This window comes from Berghia stephanieae, chromosome 8 (assembly GCF_034508935.2).
Source record: "Berghia stephanieae isolate SIO BIC M18660-M18661 chromosome 8, UCSD_Bste_1.3, whole genome shotgun sequence".
NCBI lineage: Eukaryota > Metazoa > Mollusca > Gastropoda > Nudibranchia > Aeolidiidae > Berghia > Berghia stephanieae.
The window spans coordinates 4,552,498-4,574,106 of NC_088367.1; the positions used below are offsets into that span (position 1 = coordinate 4,552,498).

The window sequence follows — 21,609 nt, forward strand, 5'->3', positions numbered from 1 at the left end:
AAGCAATTGGAAAACAGATATAGAGGGATAGAAGACACAATATGTACCTCCCTGCCCACTTTGGGAGGTCAGGAACCCCATCCAGATCTGCACTGCATGAGATAGACATTCGATTCCACACATGGCCTGTTGGGGGACTGAATCAAGCATTGTGTATCTCCTTGTACATGGTAAATTAACAAGAAAATAATAATAATAATACGAATCCATTTTAATTGTACTGGAAAATTTATTTTATTATATTTTATGAACAGCAACATTCAGACACAATCTGTTTATATCACTTTCTTCTTACTCAATTTATAAAAGAACTGATTCACATTTCACATACACCACTATACGTTACCATCTATCTATACACCGCTATACATACCACTCACTATACACCACTACACATCACCATTTTGTTCCAAGATCACTTATGGTACAGCAAAATATATAAAAAACATACACAAATTCATTTTAAAAAATATGTTGTGAGAAATCTCAGAAAAAAGACAAATTATCTTGCAGACGAACTTTTTTTTGTTTGTTTGTTGCTTTAGGTCTCTTTCAACACAATTTGAGGTTATATGAGAGACCGCTGAAACAAAAAAACAAGCAATCTAACAAAAATAGTACAAATGTAAATCAAAATCATAACCTAAAGATATCATAAGCTAAATTATAAATAACCAAGAACAAACAGGCAGAAGATTTACAGAAAAAAAAATATCCCTGTCAAAAATACAATCACAAACCAAAGAAGCAGGATAGGCTAGTAAAGAGAAGAAGAAACTTGTTTTTTTTTGTTTTTAAGGATTTTACGGCACTTGCAACACATTAAGGTCATATAAGCGCCAGTAAAAAGGAAGAAAATGGGATAGTAAAAAGTTCTAGAATTACAATTAAAGCACAAAAGAAAAGGTGAGACAAAGGGGAATTGGTTCAAATAGGGAACAGATGTAGATTCCAAGAGCACACCATCAAAGTACCTAGTTTGAGATCACCTAAAAGTCCATCCAGACACAAGGAGAGGCCCCAACTGAGAGGAATACACTCAAATGTTTACAAATTATATAATATAACATGCAAACTAAACATAATACAATGCATAACAGAGAGATGATTTACAAGGAAAAAAATATCACCTCCCAAAACAATAACTTTGCATTTGACTGTTTCCCTCCCAGCCAGGACTCTGACCAGGGCCAGGTAAAAAACCAAGTAATCTCATTCCAAGACAAAGACAGAAAGCATGTTGGAAAACAGACATAGGGGGATAGAAGACACAGTATGTACATCACTATCGGATCTTACACCCATGCGAACATCATAGGTATATGATTCAAGGGTGATGCTCCCATCCAACCACCCGCGCAGACGAACTTTTATACATTTCACAAACAAAGCTCTCAGACAATTTCATAGATATAAATAGTGTTGAGTTTAGCACCAGATTCAGCAGTTTAAAATTGGATTAATTGTTAATCTCATTAAAATAAAAATACAAGGGGTATAATCTCATTATGTAAGAAACAATAAAAAATACAATTAGTCAATTTAGAAACAAATGTTATAAAAAAAAACAAAAAAAAAAACAGAAAAAAAAAAAAACAAAAACGCCCAAAATAATAAGAAAAAACAACAAAAATATTAATTATTTTTTAAAAGTAGATTTGTTTCGTTGCATGTATGTAATGAGTTTCTATAAGTTTGTAGTTTATCCTGGTTTCAATAGCGTTAAACAGACAATAAAAAGAAATGAAGTGACTAGGAAAGTGACAGGAGACAAAATAGAGTATAAAAATTTTGGGGCGATGGGAGCTCAAACCCACGACCTTACAGGTACAACTCTGCCTGGGGCCCCCAAAACATGGCGGTACGATGATACAGTGGAACCTCCCGATTACGACACCTCCGAATAGCGACAACCTCCCGATTACGACACCTCCGAATAGCGACAACCTCCCGATTGCGACACCTCCTGATAACGACATTGGCCCGTGGTCTCGATTTTTTTTCTATTTAAGATCAGTAAAAAAAAATCTCCAAATAACGACGCACTTTTTGATAAAACCTCCGAATAACGACATCATTTTGGCGATTTTCGGCAGTTTTCGTAGATATCTGATACTAAAAATACTGAGTATGAGGACTCAAAGTTTATAAAAACGATTCCTGCTTGAACCAATGGGAACGCAGCTTTTTTTGACGAATCTTGGCTGATATGCATTAACAAAATCCAAGGTATAAATGTTAGTGTAAGCAAGTAAACACAAAATCTTGGAAAATGTGATATGTGGTGATAGTAGTAGTAGTAGTAGTAGTAGTAGTAGTAGTAGTAGTAGTAGTAGTAGTAGTAGTAGTAGTAGTAGTAGTAGTAGTAGTAGTAGTAGTAGTAATAGTAGCAGTAGCAGTAGTAGTAGTAGTAGTAGTATAGTAAGTAGTAGTAGTAGTTGTGTTTTTGTGGGAGGAGGAAGAGGAGGAGGAATTTTATCTAACTCGCAGCGTCCGAATTACCTGTTTTTGTTTGTTTTAAAGGGTCTTACAGTGCTTGTGACACATCTATGTCAAATCAGCGCCAGTAAAAAGGAAGAAAATTGGATAGTAAAAAACTTTCTAGATTTACAATTGAAATGACATAAGAAAAAGTAAGACAAAGGGGAATGGTTTAAATTGGGAACAGATGTAGATTCCAGGAGCACACTATCAGTGTACTCAGTTCAGATCACCTAAAAGTCTCATCCAGACACACACACAAAAACCCTCTAAGAGGAATACACTACAATGTTTTGTTGGTTTTGTCAATGTTAATAAAAACTGGTCCCGCGGGCCTTACAACGCCCACTTTGTCCGCCATCTTGGAAACCTCTAAATAACGACACATCCGGATAACGACATAAAAACTCAGTCCCGTGGAATGTCGTTATCGGGAGGTTCCACTGTATTATATTGTATTTCCCAGCTGGAGTATTTCAGGTACAAATAAAAAAATTCAAATAAATTCAAATAAGAGAGGGGCAGTTTACATATAACAAACCTGGACAGTTTTAAAGCACCTTGTTTAGATAAAGGAAAATATATTATTATGCAACATTCAGAACTTCGCCCTTGAAGATACAGGACTTACAAAACAAAGAAGAGGTGTCCAAATAAACGTCGATAGAAAATCAAATGGGACGTACTTTATTTTATAACATTTCTTTGGTAAATCAAATATAATTATCTTAAATTTCATTGTTTTGCCATCTTGCAGTAACAGTAACTGAATTTACAAAGTGCGAAGAGATAACGTAGTAATTATGAGTTCAGTAAAACTCTGAGATTTCCACAAATGAATTTTAAATAAAATATTGATATTATAAAATATTTTGGCAAATTACAACAACCAATAAAATGAAATTAGTATCTATATATTTTGATTTGTTCACGAGAGGAGAAATAAGAACAAAATGAGTTGAGTGAGTTTTATCAACCAATCGGATAACATGATTAACGAAAGAGTGAAAATGGAGAGGCTTCGTATGGGAACAACTGTTTTGTTCCAATACGAAGCCTCTCCATTTTCACTCTTTCGTTAGTATTTTACGATCACCGGCTTCAGACAGCCCCTACTGGATAGTATGATTATACACTAATCACGTGATTAGACAAGATTTTAACATTTTTTAAAATTTGAATTTTTCTATTCGGCTTGAAAGAAATGAAGTAAATTCTTGTTATGCGGCTTTAACAAATACCTAGTCTATATAAATAATAATAAATGATAGCATTTGATTCATCGTTTACAAATGGAAAATCTGTAACGTTAAAAAACACTTGTTTTTATTTGTGAATTTGTGCGGCTATGTGGTCTAGTGGTAGGACACTCGCTTTCGGATCAGAAGGAGTTGAGTCCTTGGAAAAGGCTCTTAACTCACATTCTCTCACCGTACTCGGTGTAAAATGAGTACCTGACCATTACCAGCATTGTCTCTGTCCGAAAAAAAAATGTAATATCGCCTAACATGTTAAATGTTGCTGTTGGCCTGGGACCCTTTGAAAAGCACTTTGACTAAGTTTAGTGGATATTACTCTAAATAAAAGCTCAATTTTTTTTCTTCTGAATTGAATAGAAAATTTTATTCTACTTTTTCATCATTCTATACCGTGCTATTTTTAGATTCACACAACAATATCTGTATTGTCTACTTTAAATGCCTCAATGGTTTTAGCACCTAGGTATCTTAACTCACTGAATACTAGAGATTTTTGCTACTTTTCAAAATTGGAAAATTGTATTAAAAATGAGCATGTACATAGATAGTTTTATTCAACTATTATTTAACACGTAAAAACTAAAAACATTAGCTTTGATACTACGCCTATAATTTGTCTCAGAAAAATGTAATTAATAGGCATGGGGTAAAAGTAACTCAGGTAAACTACGGATATAGTCGGTGTAAAGGTTGAGTGAGTTAATGAATTCACAAATGTCTATTCTCCATCTAGATTGGTACAGTCTTCATCTGACCACACTAAATTTCAAGTTAAAACAAATTAAATCATTTATTTTATGATGGGAGATCGTTTTCAACACTTGGTCCTCAAATATGGAACGATCTTCCCAGGGTTATTCACAAAGAATCAAGTGTCCATGTTTTTAAATCAAAGTTTAAAACTTCCTTTTTTACAAAAAATATTTTAAAGTCTCTGTCAATATTTCACATTCGTTTGAAATAGACTTTTATTTCTTTCTTTTGAGTAATAAGTGAAAGTGTGTCCGTTTTGTGTGTGTGCGTGTGTGTTAGTGATATTTTCTATTGTCATTTTTGTGACCGTGAAGGGCATAGAGCATGACCTAGTCATGATTATGCATATACAAGTGCAAATATTATTATTATTATTATTATTATTATTATTATTATTATTATTATTATTATTATTATTATTATTATTATTATTATTATTATTATTATTATTATTATTATTATTATTATTATTATTATCATTATTATTATTCTTATTCTTATTATTATCATTACATCCAGACACAGGAACACAGTATCTCCCCAAAGAAGGTTACATTTAAATAAAGATTATAAAATTTACATTAAATTCTTCTTAAGTAGTTACAAGTTGCAAATTAAAATGATCAATGCTGATTCTCAAAATATAATACAAAAAAAAAAAAAAACAGTATTTGGAGATTTTTGTTTCTATTAAAGTGTAAAAGGCGGGATTCTGAAAAGCTGATTACGATAAATATTCAAAATCTCGGATTGGATAGGATGAAAGAGTATATTTCTGATGTAAAATAAAATCTGGATATGTTTACAACATCAACAACATCGCTTCTCATCCAGAGATCAAAGGTCAACGTTTAAAGATCTTCATGCACACGAGCATCATGGGATTTCTTCTTTTCCATCTCACTTAACACTTTTCGAGCCTGTGAATCAAAAAAATGAAAGGATAAAAGTAAACATTTGCTCAATGAGTGGTCAAATATTTATTTGTTTTTCCTTCTCAGTGCTGATAATAAGTAACAAATGTATTTCCTAAATGGCATAACTTGTTTGATTTGTTGCTTTGTTTTGTTTTTAAGGGTTTTACAGCGCTTGCAACACATTTAGGTTATATCAGCGCCAGCAAAAAGGAAGAAAATGGGATAGTAAAAAGTTCTAGAATTACAATTACAGCACCCAAGAAAAAGTAAGACATAGGGGAACTGGGAACAAATAGGGATCAGATGTAGATTCCAAGAGCATACCACCAATGTACTTAGTTTGAGTCCACTGAAAATAAACGAGATTGTCACATGTCAAAATAAAGCATTTTCATAGCATAGTCTTATTCCCTTTTTATGGACACGATCCATTACTAGTTGAAGAGGGATCTTCGACAAATTTAAATGAGAAAACCTCACATTTTTTAAGTTGAACATTTTGTGACGGAAGTAATTTTTTAAAATATGTGTTTCTACCAAGCAGAAGACAACTTTGATGGTCATGAAAAAATTGTACAAAAAAAAATGTTTTGTAAATTTTTGAAACAACAGGCCCTACCTGTACATGTCCCAACTCTTTAAAATTGGGATTGTGGGTAAACCATAAGGCCATGGCACAACGACTGCCGCTGGTCACCGCCCTCACTCCGTGGAACTCTCCAGCATTGAAACCTACAAGGCGTCCACATTTGGGCTTAAGGGACACCTTTGAGACGGGGAAAAAAGGAAAATGATAGAAAAACATACAAATATAGTATAAATGACTGGTAATCAGAAGGTCTGAGGTTCGATCCCCAATCGAGGTCAACTGATTTTTTTTTTGATTTTTCTTGTATTTTTCTTTCTTGCTTTGTCTGGCACCTTTCATACACACTTGTTCAGATCTTTATCTTACACCAATGCCTGCTCCTATATTTTTTAATAAGACATTAAACATAACGGAGTGACTGATAGCGCATGGATAAAGCTAAAGACACAATTACCATTAATCATATAATGATGACCATACTAAAGACACAATTACCATTAATCATATAATGATGACCATACTAAAGACACAATTACCATTAATCATATAATGATGACCATACTAAAGACACAATTACCATCACTAATCATATAATGATGACCATACCAAAGACACAATTACCATCACTAATCATATAATGATGAACGTACTAAAGACACAATTACCATCACCAATCATATAATGATGACCATACCAAAGACACAATTACCATTAATCATATAATGATGACTATACCAAAGACACAATTACCATTAATCATATAATGATGACCATACTAAAGACACAATTACCATCACTAATCATATAATGATGACCATACCAAAGACACAATTACCATTAATCATATAATGATGACCATACTAAAGACACAATTACCATCACTAATCATATAATGATGACCATACTAAAGACACAATTACCATCACTAATCATATAATGATGACCATACCAAAGACACAATTACCATCACTAATCATATAATGATGACCATACCAAAGACACAATTACCATCACTAATCATATAATGATGACTATACTAAAGACACAATTACCATCACTAATCATATAATGATGACCATACTAAAGACACAATTACCATCACTAATCATATAATGATGACCATACTAAAGACACAATTACCATCACTAATCATATAATGATGACCATACTAAAGACACAATTACCATTACTAATCATATAATGATGAACGTACCTGTTCTGTTGTGTTGGAATGTGCAAAGAAAAAGTCTCCACCTTTGAAGTCATCATTCAGATATAGGACAGCACTAGAACAAACAAACAAAACAAATAAATAAATAAATAAATAAATAAATAAATAAATAAATAAATAAATAAATAAATAAATAAATAAATAAATAAATACATAAATAAATAAATAAATAAATAGATTAAAAAATAAATATATGCATCAGTAAAAAGGAAGATAATGGGATTGTAAAAAAAGTTATAGATTTACTATTAAAATCACACAAGAAAAATAAGACAAAGAGAAATGACACAAATATGGAACAGATGTAGATTCCAAGAACATATACTGTCATTTGCATGTATAGAGATCACCTAAAAGTCGCATCCTGACACAAGCACAGGTCCCAACTAAGAGGAATACACTTAAATGTTTACAAATCATATGTTCCAAAAAAAGAAATTACAGTACATAACAGAGAGATTATTTACAAGGGGAAAAAAATATCATCTCCCATAATTGTAACTATACATTCGACTGTTTCCCTCCCAGCCAAGGACTACAGCTAGGGTCAGGAAAAAAAACCAAAGTAATCTCATTCCAAGACAAAGACAGAAAGCAATTGGAAAACAGATGTAGGGATGTCGGGAACCGCACCCAGAAGACACAGATAGAAAGCAAATGGAAAACAGATGCAATGGTATAAATAGAAGACCCAGTAAGTACCTCCCTGCCCACTATGGGAGGTCGGGAACTGCACTCAGAAGACAAAGAGAGAAAGCAATTGGAACAGAGATGTAGTGGTATAGATAGAAGACACAGTAAGTGACCTCCCTGCCCACTATAGGAGGTCAGAAACCCCCCCCCCCTTCCAGGCATACGAGGTTCTTAATCCATAGACACACCTGTAGTCCCTCTGTGTGAAGGCTGGAAATCCTTTGGTGCAAGTCCCATTGGGCAGGAGCTGACAGTTGTCTGCATGGACGGGGTGGCTCAGGTCCTGTCTGTCTTCGTTGGTATCTAAAACACGAGGAAGAGGAGAATGGTTTGAGGCATTGTGGGTAATGAGCTACTGTGCCTTTGATTGGTCTATGCGTTAACCCTTTCCTTACCAACATTGGTTACGATACAATCAGCATTTTTCTCAATCTGACTTCTGTTGTTTATCACAATGTTTCAAGGCATTTATTTATTCTAGTCATGAGAACTTAACGCTGTGTTGTACGGCTTGTTTTGCTGAACAAAATATTGTATAGCATGTACTTATTCCTTTTGAGTTTCGTTTTTTAAAAAAAATCATTTTTTATGGTCGGTAATGAGAGGGTTAATTCATTCGTTGATGGAGATAATCTCCAAGTAATGAGAGGGTTAATTCATTCGTTGATGGAGATAATCTCCAAGTAATGAGAGGGTTAATTCATTCGTTGATGGAGATAATCTCCAAGTAATGAGAGGGTTAATTCATTCGTTGATGGAGATAATCTCCAAGTAATGAGAGGGTTAATTCATTCGTTGATGGAGATAATCTCCAAGTAATGAGAGGGTTAATTCATTCGTTGATGGAGATAATCTCCAAGTAATGAGAGGGTTAATTCATTCGTTGATGGAGATAATCTCCAAGTAATGAGAGGGTTAATTCATTCGTTGATGGAGATAATCTCCAAGTAATGAACAAGACTATCCATGACAACAGATTTTAAACGTAATTATTGCAGTCGTTTAATATCTCAATATCACTGCTTGCGATTTTTTGACATTATTATTATCATCATCTTCTTCTTCTTATAATAATTGAGCTTTTATATAGCGCAATATCCACTAAACGTGCTCAAAGCGCTTTACAAGGGGTCCCTGGTCAACAGCAACATTTAACATGTAGGACGGGACATAATGCCTGTTAGGTGATATTACAATTTTTCGGACAAAGACAACACTGTTAACAGCTAGGTACTCATTTTACACCTGAGTACGGTGAGAGAATGTGAGTAAAGAGCCTTTTCCAAAGACTCAACTATGCGCCGAGGGCGAGGCTCAAACCCAGGACCTTCCGATCTGAAAGCGAGTGTCATACCACTAGACCACATAGCCGCTTCTTCTTCTTCTTCTTCAAGGGGGCAGCGGTCCGAAAAATTTCTCCATTTCACTCAGGATTGATGTCAGTCCCTTCATGTGTGAAGCGAGAGCTCTACCAAGAGGGGTCCTCAAAAATATACCGCTCTTTTAAAACTATAAATTCATATATCAACATCTAAAACATCCCAACATAATACCGTTTTCAGTGAATGGGTCACAAATTTACCATTTATTTACTTTATTGTTTATTATTTTTTAAACATCTCATGTTTTTTATTGTTTTTAAAGATTTTGAGGGACTTCCAGCATATTCAGGTCATACCAGTGATAAATGAAAGAGTCATAAAAGAAAGAGCAAATGAAAAAATTAAAATAAATAAATAAACAAATAAATACTGTTAAAAATAATCATGATCCGAGTTCAGGGGTGACAACTGTAAACGTTATTAATGTATAATTAATTTGATGTGTTTTTTGTTTTTTATTGTTTTCCTTGAACTTGGTATTTTGACCCGGAACTAGAGTGAAGCCGGCAGATGATGATGATGATGATGATGATGATGATGATATGTTGTTGATTGTTGACAAGATTGGCTGGATTGGCGATTGGAATTTTATTAGTCTTGTTTTGTTACTTTTACTTTGGTTGAAACAATAAACTCATTTGGGGGTAGCGTGGCTCAGCGGTATGGTCTTTGCTTCCTACCCGAAAGGTATTGAGTTCGATCACTATTCCAGTCTTCCCTTGGAATAGACCCTAGAGACAAATTTCCCCTATGGGATGAATAAAGGGAATTTTATTTTTTATTTTAATTTATTTTAAATAGCATACAACAGCACAGCTCGTTATTGACCATATATATTTTTGTACAAATACTTACCATCAACAGCAGTTCTACATACGAGATGTGTAAAATCAAAGTAGAGTGGTTTGGTCAGATTGAAGTAACGTTCCACAAACAGACGGGCACTCTCACTCCGATCTAGGAAGGCTTTCATGGCTGATGTGGATACCTTCCCAACATGCATCATCTGTAAGGAGACCAGAAGCTTCATTTTCAAAAACATTTGACTCTTTGAGCGTGTGTGTGTTTGGACATTTAGATTCCTGTACATTCTCTCTCTCTCTCTCTCTCTCTCTCTCTCTCTCTCTCTCTCTCTCTCTCTCTCTCTCTCTCTCTCTCTCTATCTATCTATCTATCTATCTTTTCACCTTTACTTTTTTGTGACTGTTTTTCTTAAAGGTTTACTTTTCAACAATCATTCACGAATCACATGTTTCTTTTATCTTTACTTTCATCCTACTCCACCTATGACCTGCTCGCTCCCTCTCTCTCTCCCTTCCCCCCCCCCCCCTCTCTCTCTCTCTCTGTCCTCCCTCTCTCTCTCTCTCTCTCTCTGCCCCCCCCCCTCTCTCCCTCTCTCTCTCTCTCTCTCTCTCTCTCTCTCTCTCTCTCTCTCTCTCCCCCCCTCTCTCTCTCTCTCCCCCTCCCTCTCTCTCTCTCTTCTACCTTTTAAAAAAAAAGAAAAAAAAACAACAAAATATTTCCAAGAACATTAAGAAAACTTATTTGCATTACAAAATGAGCTTAAAAGGAAGTTGTTACAGCAAATATTATAACACAATAGAACTGATACAGTTAATTTTATAGTTAAGAGTATCTAAGAGTAAGATGGGTGTTTGGGAGAGGGGGTGTGTTGGGTACAACCTTGTTTTATATTAGCATTAGACATGATGCCTGTTAATTGATATTACAACTACTTTTATTTTTACAGAGACAACGCTATTAACGAGAATGTACTCGTTGAATACCCGAGTATGATAAAAGGATGTGAGTAAAAAGGCTTTTGTAAGGATTCAAATTTACTCAGAGCTAGGCTCGAACCCATAACCTATCAGTCCGAAAGTAAATATACAAACTTTGTAGCTGGATCGGATTTGGTGGGAATATAATCTCTTCTATTAGTGTATATATATATATATCATTACAAATTCCTTGGGAAAATGGACATTAGTTCCTTTGTATCAATAGTTCCATGTATGAATGAAACAGAAGGAGAAAAAAAAATAAGGGGAAAGAACAGGACCACAGAAATAGTTTGTTCAAGATGAGGGTTTGTAAACTGTGAGTTTGATTGAAGTGAACGGTTATGTGATCTTGTGGTATGACTTCGCCTTTGGACCATAAGGCCCAGGGTTCGAGTCCTGCTATCAGTGCACAGTTCAGTCCTTAGAAAAGACTCTTTACTCACATTCTCTCACCTTACTCAGGTGTAAAATGAGTACCCGGCCATTAACCGCGTTGTCTTTGTCAGAAAAAAAAAATTGTAATATTTCCTAAACGGCATCATCATATCTTGTCCTACATGTTAAGTGTTGCTGTTATTTAGGGACCCCTTGTAAACTGATTTGAGCATGTTTAGTGGACATTGTGCTTAAAATAATGATCAAGCTACATTTGTTACTTAATAAACAATGCGACTATTTCTTCTTTACTGACCTTGTATGATATTTATTCTTTAAAATGATCTCATCCAGAAATTTACAGGAAAATACATTTGAATTGATAACCAAATAAATGTTTATCAAAAATAATACTTAAAAATAAATGCTAATGTCAAAGCTTTTAGTAAAAGCAAAGTTATCACATACAAACACGCCATTATTAACAGCAAAGTTATCACATGAATACAGAAGCCATAGTTTGAAAAGCAAGGTTATCACATACAAACACGCCATTATTAACAGCAAAGTTATCACATGAATACAGAAGCCATAGTTTGAAAAGCAAGGTTATCACATACAAACACGCCATTATTAACAGCAAAGTTATCACATGAATACAGAAGCCATAGTTTGAAAAGCAAGGTTATCACATACAAACACGCCATTATTAACAGCAAAGTTATCGCACGCATGCAGAAGCCAATCAAAATTAATCCTTTTTAAAGCAAAACAAAAATATTAATAAAGCTTTGGGGGGTGGGGTGGATGAAAGCAGAAACATTTATGACTGTGATGAAATGAAAGTATGCCTACCTGCCATAGATTGCTGTTGGAATAAATAGACTGTACATACAACACACATAACAAAAACTACACAGAACTAACCAGATCATTCCGATAGACGAAGGACTGCATTTGTCAAAGCTTGTGTGGGGAAATTAAGGTAAATGCTTGTTATTCACGTTTTAAAAAATACATTTTTGTTTTCACTATCTTAAAAACTGTAAGACAGATTGCGATCATAAAAAAATTATCACCTATTCCGACCGAAGTCGGGGTAAAAACCACTTCTTAACTCACTCAATCCTAGAGATTTTTGCTATTTTTAAAAACTGGAAAAAAATGTATTAACAATGAGCCTGTACATAGATAGTTTTATTCAACTATCATTTAATATGTAAAATTTTTTAAAAATTAGCTTTGATACTACGCCTATAATTTGTCTCAGAAAAATGTAATAAATAGGCATGGGATAAAAGTAACCCTGGTAAACTACGGATATAGTCGGTGTTAGGGTTGAGTGAGTTAACGAAGCCATTTATTGATTAATTAATTTCTACTGTGATAGCTATTGTCAAATAATCTTGTGTTTAGGTAATATATTTAACTAATAATTCTTAAATTTTGTGTTAAGATAATATATTCAACCCTCTCAACTGTAGAAAAATTGTCATATTCATTACGATTCAACTTTCATTTTTCTTATTCAGAAATACAATTTCTTTGATTTCTGTGGAGTAAATGCTCTACCGACTGAGCTATGAGGACTTATTTTTAAAATTGTGATATAAAAAAGTTGTAAATTCCATTTTTACAACTGGATCTATGTAACTCGTATTATATTATAAAGTGTAATTTATTATTTATTATCAACATGAGAGTTTGAAAAAAAAATCTATAAAAAACTGGCTCTTCTCTTTTTCATGTTAAATAGCAGATACAGTATTTAGAAACAAAATTCAAGTCACAATATTAAAGTCAAAACAACTTATCTATGACCATTTTTGAAATAAGAACGATAGTGGATTTTGATAATCAAAATTTTCTCAAGCACAGCAGACTTATCTAAAGAAAAAAAAAATTATCAAAACAGCAATTGCATTCCATTCTAGTTAAGACATTTCACAATTAATAAAATAAGGTTAGCATCAAAGCCAGGCATTTTCTTTATTTACTGCTAAATTCACATTTCTAACATTAACCATTAAAAAACCAACCAGCCATTCTTAGTGGTTCTAAAAATGGCAATTACAGTCAATCAAATGTGTTTAGAAAGAACTAATAATAGCATTCCGTTAATTTTGAGCAATCCATATTTTTAATTCTGATGGACGAGACCAACCTTGGCAGCTCTATAAATAGTAATCCCTTGGAAGAGTTCATGTGAGGTGTGAGGGGAGATAAGTGATGGTTTCTTGAAGAGGTGGTCATATCCATCACCAAAGATAGCATCGCTCTACACAAGGTCACAGGAAAATTTCATGATCAGAGAAATAAGGGAGGAGGAAGTAATAAATAGTCAAAAACAAACAAAAGTAAAAAAAAACAGAGAAGAAATGTTAAGAAATCCCTGCCCCATTTTAAGTTTATAATGAATACCGTTGGTGGTAAAATTTGGTCAGCATTGGGACATACATATTCCCGTTTAAATGTTTTAGTATTCCTCCGCAATGTATGTGCAAAAGTAGCAACAAAAAAATCACTAGAAATATGGAGAGATCAAAGAAATCATATTCAATGACAAATAGATGTGCAATTCACACTATACAGAAAACCCAAATAAATTCCACCAAAAAAAAAATAAAAAATCATAGTGCCCTTCAAAATCATATTGCTCTTTCCACAACTCCTCTATCCCCATTGGCAAAGAAGAGAATCGGGAGTGCTGGGAGTCCACAAATTAATAGTGCTTGGGATTCATTATATAAGATTCAAATTTAGAAATTGAACCTGAGAAAAACACACAGATACAAAGTTATTGTGTTCCGAATTATCAAAAAAGTAGTCCTTCAGAGCCATTCGGCCCAAGGAGCTGGAGTTTATCCCGGTTGCAATAGCATGAAACGGACAATAGCAATTGCTTGCTATCCTTTGGATAGGATGTGAATCTATCGCAAAATACTTTCGGCCAAATCTAACAAACTCAGCTACCTAATCACTGCTGGGTGGACAGGGGGGTCAGAAAAAAAAAAATCTCAACTACACCCGGGATCGATCTCGGTCCCTTTGTGTGTGAAGCAAGTGCTCTACCAACTGACCTATCCGGACCCCCCCCCCCCCTAATTATCAAGGCCTGGTGAAATTCTCATGGGCATGAAATGGTTTTATCGAGAAGCTAAAACTTGCTAAAAATAGTCATTTATAATAAAGGGAGAAAATTTTTTTTAAATTGTAAGGATGATGGAAACGTTTCGATACAGGACAAAACAAATGGTTTTTCAGCTGTTGTCCTTCATCACAGGATGACAAACAATTATAGAAATATACATAATACAAATAACAAAAAAAAGTGTGGATGGAAATAATAGTTTGTAAAATTACTCTTTATAACCTTGATGCCCAACTTTCAATGTAACAAGTAATAGCTACAATTTTACATTAATTTATATTTTTATTTAGCTCTAACTCTGCTATTTGATGTTGTGATAATTCTTGCTTTGACATTGTTGTTTCCAATAAAATGAATGCAAATTTGTTGGTGATGAATGTAAATTTGTTGGTGATGAATGCAAATTTGTTGGTGATGAATGCAAAGTTATAGACAGACATCAATGATATTCTACTTTTGTTTTTTTTTTTTTTTTATTTGTATAAGTTTTCCCCTGTTGAAGGACAACAGGCGCCATTAGTGACACGTCTGAACCATTTGACTTGACAAAATAAAAATGACAAATGCATTGAGTGAAATGGGGAATTTAATTCTATTTGGTCTGGTGGGCGAAACCAGTCGTAGTGTAAGTGAATCGATTTAGGGATGAATACCGATTCAAATAGAACTTGGATCTAATTATTAATCTTTTTTTAAAAACCCGGAAAAAAAAACCCCAAATAACCTTATAAAAGGACTGTGTTGTAAAGAAACAACCCTTTACAAATTTGAAGCAATTGTTAGTATTGGGTACAAAAGCAGATATAGCCACTTATGACGAATGCGAATATAAACCCGACTAATCTCTAATAAAACGGATACAATGTAAAAAAGTGGAAAAAGCAGTTCTACTTGAATAGAAGTTACAGTGACCAAGTTATGACTGATGCTCAATTTATGTTTGTTTTATTATAACCAGCCTTTGAGAAATCTCTTATTTATATCATTTGTAAAAAATCCATAATATTTTCTTTCCTTTCATTTTCAATGTCAGTTTTATCATATTATCTTATAAAGAATTGACTTTATCAAATTTTAGAAAATACTTTAGTAATATTTATTATATTGAAAACATTAGAGAAGTTACTCAATTTGCATTTTCATAATCCGAATTCTCAAGAAGCAAGAAAGGACTATATACATAATTAAATGTATGCTGTTTAAAAAAAAAATTTAATTGAAAAAAATCAGTGTGTTTTGTATTTTTTAAAAACAAATGGATTTTTTCTTTCCTTCCATGAATGTTTGCTTCATGTGAATTTGAAAATACAATAAAACTTTTAGGATTTGACTGCAAAACAAGCCGATAAAATTGACTCAAGTTCCACAGTAACAAAACATTGAATGGATTGTAAAAAAATAGTTCCTAAATAATAGGCAACTGACAGTAAATCGTTTATTTCAATACCTTTATTCTCAAGACATTTTAAGTTAAGAAATGTTGCACTATATATAACCAAACACTTGATGAAAAAATAACTACACAGTTTCTATTTAAGTATAAAACCCAAAAGAATGGTGTGTCCCACAGGAAGCTGAAAGGCATAGATAGATAAAACCCAACGCCTGTATGGAAAGCATGGAGAGAAATCTGACCAATCATCTTAAAACAGTAACAAGGTCAAGGTGAACCAGATGCCTAAGAAATTTAATTTATAGCTGAACAACGTGGAAAATTCGAGTTTTCACAAACGTTATTATTGACAAGAACGAGTTTTGTCTCTGGTGGTATTACGATAGTTGTATTTAAATTGTAAAAATTTTTGTGGTTATTAAAGGTATCAGTTTAATTTTTGGTTCCATTTACCATTTTTTTCCCACTTTCATGTATGTTATCATCAAATTGTGTGATTTATTGGCGAAAGCCTAAGATTGAATAAACTTTGAAACTTTGAAAACTTAACATAGCGGCCAGCTGTCCCAATTTGACACTCTGAAGAAAAAAGAAAACTTAAATGAAAAATATACTGCTGAGTCATGACTGTATTTGGTGTCGGGGTGTCCCAATTAAGATCTTTCAAACGTTGACCGCTATATTTTCACCTTCAAAAGTTCAACATTTTCTATATATCTGATCGTTTTACATAACTTTTTGTATCTGGTTCGTTTAGACATAATACTGTTTTGAAGTGATGGACCACAAATAAATATACATGGGCATCTAAGCACAAACTAAAATACGTTGCAATGAAATTCCCGTGAGAGGCCTGCCCGGTGATACCTGGGTAATCTGATCCACATTCAGACCTGAAAACTTTTCAAAGGCTGTGTGTGGAGATTTGCGGCCGGCGTAACCATCTCCTAGTTTGCCAAAATTCTGAAACAATCCATTCGTCATTTATCCATCATGCAATTTTTTTTGGTGTGTGTATTTAGTCACCACATTAAGGAAGCTACTAGTACATCGGAATAGTTGTAAATAATTCAATATCACAAATTGACTATTTTCAACCAATTGATCATAAACAATCAAAAGAAAAATAAATCTTAAAAGTTGATCAATTTTGAAAATAACAACGATGATTCAGGCTTCGAGTAAAAGCCTTTTTCTTAAATCCAGGAAAATAAACCGTTAGAATAAGTAAAATTAGATTTAAAAATATAAAAAACCCAAGACTCAATGCTTGTATTTTTTGAGTAGATCTATTATGGCCTACAAGAGATTTAAAAACTTATCTTACACCAGTGCATGCTCCCTAATTTGTGATTAAAACACAGCGAGCATTTGGATTACAGAGTAAATGTTGAATCAACTCAACTACCTCACCACTGATGCTGATATTCTTTACCAGTACATAAATAAGTTAATAAAAAAATAAATGGATAAATAAATAAATAAATAAATAAATAAGTAAATAAATAAATAAAATATATAAATACATAAACAAATAAATAAATAAATACATAAACAAACAAATAAATAAATACATAAACAAACAAATAAATAAATAAATAAAATCTATTTAGTTAGGGGAAATTTTCCTTTTGAATCTACTCGTATTTCGAAGATTTACCAAGATAACCAATCCAGGCGTCATCCGCAGCGCAGTGCCCCCCCCCCCCACAATGAGCAATAGGGTCTAAATTTCTTGATCGAGTAAAAAGCAAGATGCTGACAGTTGGCCTTGAATTTGGGTTTCCCAGTGGCAAGGCAATGCCTCATCCCCTCAGCCATCTGGCACCTCAACGATTAAGAACCGACAACTCCCAGGCCTAGTCTTTCAAATGCATGGCTTTAAAACATTGGCTGTGTTATATTTATCACTAACAAATTGAAAACAAAAAATAAATAACAAACAAAAACATACAAAACATCAAAGAACAAAAAAAAAAAAATTTTTTAATAAGCCAAAAAAAAAAAAAAAAAAATACAAACAAAAAACAAAAACTAAATAAAAACAACCCCCCCCCCCCCCCCCCGGCCCCCCAAAGCAAACAAACAAAAAAAAAAAAAAGAAAAGGGAACTAATTAACCCACCTGGACCATATTCATCAATTCCAAGCATTCTTCATCGGATGCCATTCCATCAGCCACAAATCTCTCCTTGCCTTGTAAGTCATCGCCTGTTTTGGTCACTCTAACACCTGGTCAAAGTACACACAATCAAATTTGTTTTTTTGTTTGTTTTTAAGGGTTTTACGGCGCTTGCAACACATTTAGGTTATATATATCAGCGCCAGTAAAAAGGAATAAAATGGGATAGTAAAAAGTTCTAGAATTACAATTAAAGCACCCAAGAGAAAGTAAGACAAAGGGGAACTGGGAACAAATAGGGATCAGATGTAGATTCCAAGAGTATACCACCAATGTACTTAGCTTGAGATCACCCATAAGTCTCATCCGGTCACAAGCACAAAATCCAACAAAGAGGAATACACTCAGATGCTAACATTATACATTAAAAATAACAAATATATTAATACATAACAGAGAGATGATTTACTATACACATATTTCAAAAATCGAAGTACTTCGTTTAAAATCCAGATAGACAAGCAAAAAAGGTCTTTCTACGTCCAGCCTAGATAAACAATGGATAAAACACCGGACATTCAGAGACAATTTCTCTCATCTAGTGGGATTTTATATGAAATGTTACTATTTTCATTATTGGTGTTGTTGACTGAAGAAGGGTATTGAGCCTAAAACATTCTGTGTTAAATCTATTACACTTTTTTGAAGCTGTTCAATAAATAAAAAATAAATAAATAAAATTCCCTTTATTCATCCCATAGGGAAGACTGGAATAACCCAGGCACAAGGATGCCACCAGGCAAATTTTAAAAAACCTGAAAACTTGCGCGGACGAGATACAAATCAACGTCAAGGGCTTTGTAGGGATTTGAAAAATATCAAATTTGGTAGGAATGATGATGTAGTGGTAGTTGTAGTAGTAGTGGAGGTAGGGATGATGTGGTGTTATTTGTAGTCGTAGTGGTGCTAGGGATGATGGTGTGGTGGTGGTTGTAGTAGTGGTAGTAAGGTTGATGATGTGGTGGTAGTTGTAGTAGTAGTGGTGGTAGGGATGATGTGGTGTTATTTGTAGTCGTAGTGGTGCTAGGGATGATGGTGTGGTGGTGGTTGTAGTAGTGGTAGTAAGGTTGATGATGTGGTGGTAGTTGTAGTAGTAGTGGTGGTAGGGATGATGTGGTCTTATTTGTAGTAGTAGTGGTACTAGGGATGATGGTGTGGTGGTGGTTGTAGTAGGAGTGGTGGTAGGGATGATGATGTGGTGGTGATTGTAGAGTAGTAGTAGTAGTAGTAGTAGTAGTAGTAGTAGTAGTAGTAGTAGTAGTGGTCTTAGAGATGATGATGTGATGGTGGTTGTAGTAGTAGTGGTGGTAGGGATGATGATGTGGTGGTGGTTGTAATAGTAATGGTGGTAGAGATGATGTAGTGGTTTTGGTGAGTGTTTTTTATTCAGTGATAATAATAGCAATTTGTCAAAAAGGAGGAAAATGTCTCCGTCTATCGGTCAAACGCAAGCAAAGTGTAAAAATAACAGTAACATAGTTTTGTATTGGTATTATGTAATATATTATTATTACTAGTATAAATCCATTCTTATCATTAAACATAAATTTACTTTTTGTAAACATTTAATGAACTGACCTTTCCACATGTTAAAGGCCTACAATGCTATTCAAATAAAAGGCCAGAAAGTGTTGTTTTGTTTTGATTTTTACTTTATAAAGCAGGCTACAATATCTTTTATTTTTTTACCGAAACCGAGGGGTTACTCAGCTTATAAATACAACCCAAGAATCTCACAAATTTAAAGCCATAGTCAAGAGAGAGAGAGAGGGAGACTTCTCTACCAGAATAATTTATGAATTGATCTTAGGAATCCTAGGGGGAAAAAAAAGAAGAAAAGAGAGAGAGCGAGAGAGAGAGAGAGAGAGAGAGAGAGAGAGAGAGAGAGAGAGAGAGAGAGAGAGAGGGGGGGGGGAGACTTCTCTACCAGAATAATTTATGAATTGATCTTAGGAATCCTAGGGGGAAAAAAAAGAAGAAAAGAGAAATGGAAAGAAAGGCAAAGGGAAAGAGAGAGAGAGAGAGAGAGAGAGAGAGAGAGAGAGAGAGAGAGAGAGAGAGAGAGAGAGAGAGAGAGAGAGAGAGAGAGAGAGAGAGAGAGATTTGTCCCTCCCCCTCCCCTTCAACCATCAACTAGCTAATCAAAGAACACCACTCGTCTTCCGTGTCAATTGTGACATCTGGTGCCATTCAGTCTGGCCCGACGTCATAAAAACGGGACCGTCACTAAATTTCACGAGACTATTGCACTGGTGTCAAAATATGACATAAGACATAATGGTGATTTTGTGGTTTTGAGGGAAATGTTTGACACGGCAAATTCAGCGGAAAATTTCTGAGAAATTCTCAAAATCACTGTTTATATATCAAAATTTTTTTTTTTTTTAAAGGAGGAATTGTGATGGGAATGGGAGGAGATAAACTACCATTTAGGTGCCCAAATATTCGACCGGCGGTGACAGCCCAAACTATTCACCCGGCGAAAAAGTTCCGGCTCAAATGCTCAAATCTCGATCGCGATTTTTTTCTTCTTCTTTAATTTTTTTTTTTTTTTTTTTTTTTTGTATAGTGACGACGGACAAAAACCGGAGGTTCCGGATTAAAACCAGCTGGTGGTAAAAAAACTGGATTTCCGGCTAAAATCGGAAAAGTGGCATCCCTGGCAGGCATCAGCGTTGCAATTTGAACTAGGGTGAGATGACTTGCTCAAGATCACACTGCGCAGCGGTTGGTGATCGAACTCGGTACCTTTAAAGTACAAAGCAAAGACCGTACCACTGAGCCCCCTAAGAATAATATTAATGGTATAGATTTATAGAGCGCCAAACTTCCCTTCATCAGGAGGGCTCTGGGCGCATAACATAGATTAACTTAATCATTAAGCCCTAACACAGTACACGAACAACGCTAATTATACACATAATCAAAAGAAAGCCTGTCAATTTCTGTTCAATATTCTTTTTACCTTTATCGTAAAAGGATTTCATAACTTCCTTGGACGTCCTCATGTTCATCTCCAGCCTCATCTCATCCAGCCGATGCAGCAGGGCAATGGTTTCCTTGTACTCCTTCTCATCGTCAGTCCTGACTGTGCTGTGATTGATGACCATGGCACATCTCGGAGTCTTGCTTTCCTCATTACCTCCCTTGGGTATCTCCAACGTGTGTCGGTCTCCGGAGTTGAACCCTATGGTCCTGCCACACTTCAAAGGTGACGAATACTGGAATAAATTTTTAAAGAAATCTATAAAAACAAAGACAACACGTCACCTTAATTCATTTTTGCCACATGGTGTTCAAATTTTTAACGCCCAACTGTGATTTAAATTAAATACTGTCTTTTTAAATATACACTCACAAGTTCAGACCAAAGGTATGGCCTATCTCAATTTATCAAATTAATATATAAGGTGTCGCTAT

General features: G+C 34.3%; 1 protein-coding gene across 3 annotated transcripts in view; it reads right to left on the reverse strand.

Annotated features, from left to right (window-relative positions):
• Nucleotides 1–4,999: 4,999 nt before the first annotated feature.
• LOC144978048 (prolyl 3-hydroxylase 1-like) overlaps nt 5,000–21,609 on the reverse strand; it is a 36,462-nt gene continuing 19,852 nt past the window's right edge. Inside the window, exons 12-19 of one of the 3 annotated variants that reach the window (XM_078923539.1) lie at nt 21,155–21,410; nt 18,133–18,239; nt 16,876–16,971; nt 10,161–10,311; nt 8,112–8,226; nt 7,213–7,285; nt 6,030–6,176; nt 5,000–5,413 (exon numbers count right to left, since the gene is read on the reverse strand). In XM_078923539.1, the coding sequence (XP_078779665.1) occupies nt 5,345–5,413; nt 6,030–6,176; nt 7,213–7,285; nt 8,112–8,226; nt 10,161–10,311; nt 16,876–16,971; nt 18,133–18,239; nt 21,155–21,410 (1,014 nt within the window). In that variant the 3' untranslated portion in view covers nt 5,000–5,344. Of the gene's footprint in view, nt 5,414–6,029; nt 6,177–7,212; nt 7,286–8,111; nt 8,227–10,160; nt 10,312–12,391; nt 12,431–13,628; nt 13,743–16,875; nt 16,972–18,132; nt 18,240–21,154; nt 21,411–21,609 lie in introns of those variants that run through there. The other 2 variants (XM_078923538.1, XM_078923540.1) reach the window with 2 other exon arrangements.